The sequence below is a fragment of the Nyctereutes procyonoides genome, unplaced genomic scaffold, assembly GCF_905146905.1.
Source record: "Nyctereutes procyonoides isolate TBG_1078 unplaced genomic scaffold, NYPRO_anot_genome, whole genome shotgun sequence".
In the NCBI taxonomy this organism is placed as follows: Eukaryota; Metazoa; Chordata; class Mammalia; order Carnivora; family Canidae; genus Nyctereutes; species Nyctereutes procyonoides.
Genome location: NW_026575112.1, coordinates 982,050 through 983,944, shown reverse-complemented (window position 1 = coordinate 983,944; position 1,895 = coordinate 982,050). Strand labels below are relative to the sequence as shown.

The window sequence follows — 1,895 nt, the reverse complement described above, 5'->3', positions numbered from 1 at the left end:
TCTTTTAAGGAGGTAGAAAACAGGTAGAAGTCCATTTGGTCAGTGGCTAATGTAGCATAGCTCTAAAGAGAATAGAACTCTGCATCAGATACTGGTTCATATCTTAGGTAACTGCTTAATATCTGAATGAATACGTATTGTTATCTGAACCCACCTGTTTTTGTTTATTCATATGAAAAATGAGTATCAGAATAGTAACTCTTTGGTTATAGTGAGTTAAGTGCATGCAAAATGTGTATGAAAGTTCTCCCCATAAAGTATGCTGTCATTAAACATCATTTGAAATGTGATAATAGCCTTAAGCCAAAACAATTTAAAAGACTGAGCGCAATAATTTCTCTGCAACATGCATATTTTTTTGGTGCAAAAATACTCCAAAGGGACGCCTGGGTGGCTCAGCGGTTGAGCCTTTGGCTCAGGGCATGGTCCTGAGGATCCAGTCCTGCATCGGGCTCCCTGAATGGAGCCTGCTTCTCTCTCAGCCTATGTCTCTGCCTCTCTCTCTCTCTCTAATGAATAAATAAAATCTTAAAAAAACTCCAAAAATTTAAAAAGGATTACTAAAAATGTCATATATTCTTTATCATTTCAGGTGAACTAAGTTTCTATTGTGTCTCTGGAATCACCTCAACCTCATGGAAAATCAGAACAATGTCACAGAATTTGTTTTCATGGGGCTATGGGGAAATAAGCAACTAGAACTACTGTTCTTTTTCTTGTTCCTGCTCTGCTACCTGGCTGTCTTAATGGGAAACTTCATTATCTTACTCACGATCACCTGCAGCCATCTAATTGAACATCCGATGTACTACTTTCTCTGCCACCTTTCCCTCATGGACCTCTGCTACACCTCCACTGTGGTCCCCAGGCTAATCAGGGACTTAGGTGCAGCAAGAAAAAACATTTCCTATAACAACTGTATGACCCAGCTCTTCACTGCCCACTTGCTGGCAGGTGTGGAGATATTCATCTTGGTGTCCATGGCTTTAGACCGCTATGTTGCCATTGTCAAGCCCCTGCATTACATGGTCATCATGAACCGGCGGAGGTGTAACCTGTTGATTTTCATGGCCTGGGGTGTGGGGTTTTGGCACTCTGTTGCTCTATTGCTCATGGTACTCAATTTACCTTTCTGTGGTCCTAATCAGATAGATCATTACATATGTGATGTGAAGCCTCTTTTGAAACTGGTGTGCAGAGATATTCGTGTTGTTAGTATCTTAGTGATTGCAAACTCAGGAATGGTGGTGGTTGTCATTTTTCTTGTCCTGGTGGCTTCTTACATTCTCATATTATATAATCTTAGGACCCACTCCTCTGTAGGGAGACGCAAAGCTCTCTCCACCTGCAGCTCTCATGTAATGGTGGTCATTTTATTCTTTGTGCCTTGTATCTATACTTATGTTCTACCTGCAGGGAGTGAAAACAAGGATAAGGAAATCTCTGTGTTTTACACTGTGATTGCTCCCATGCTGAATCCTCTCATCTATACCTTAAGAAACCTGGAGATGAAAATCGCCATGCAGAAGGTGTGGTCTAAAGTGGCACATTCAGAATTCAAGTAAATAAAGTGATTTTCATTGTGCTTTCAGTTCTGTGTCTGAAGAGCATTTATCATTTGTGATGTTATAGAAAGCATATAGGCTTTCTTTGGGGAACTTAACTGAATGACCTCTGAAGTTGTTAAGAGCTAAAGAAGCCAGTCATTGTAATTCAGCTCATTATCTCCACTTTATAGGGTTCGATTAATTCCAAGTGTGAGCACTTCAATTTGAGGTAATCAAGAAATGCCCTTCTCCAGCACTTCTCTGATCAAATCACTGCTATCTCCAAAAACTATATATGGAACCCTACTATTCTTGGAATAAAATCCAACCTTCTCACTTGTTTATCTT

At 40.2% G+C, this 1,895-nt stretch overlaps 1 protein-coding gene across 1 annotated transcript; it reads left to right on the top strand.

Annotated features, from left to right (window-relative positions):
• The first annotated feature begins 635 nt into the window (after positions 1 to 635).
• On the top strand, positions 636 to 1,565 carry LOC129514882 (olfactory receptor 4P4-like). Its single transcript, XM_055333575.1, has one exon. It carries the CDS (start codon positions 636 to 638, stop codon positions 1,563 to 1,565), a length of 930 nt encoding a protein of 309 aa, XP_055189550.1.
• The last annotated feature ends 330 nt before the right edge of the window (positions 1,566 to 1,895 follow it).

What these genes read in the sequence shown, in the direction of transcription:
- LOC129514882 (XM_055333575.1), top strand. Translation starts at nt 636, where the DNA reads ATGGAAAATCAGAACAATGTCACAGAATTTGTTTTCATGGGGCTATGG.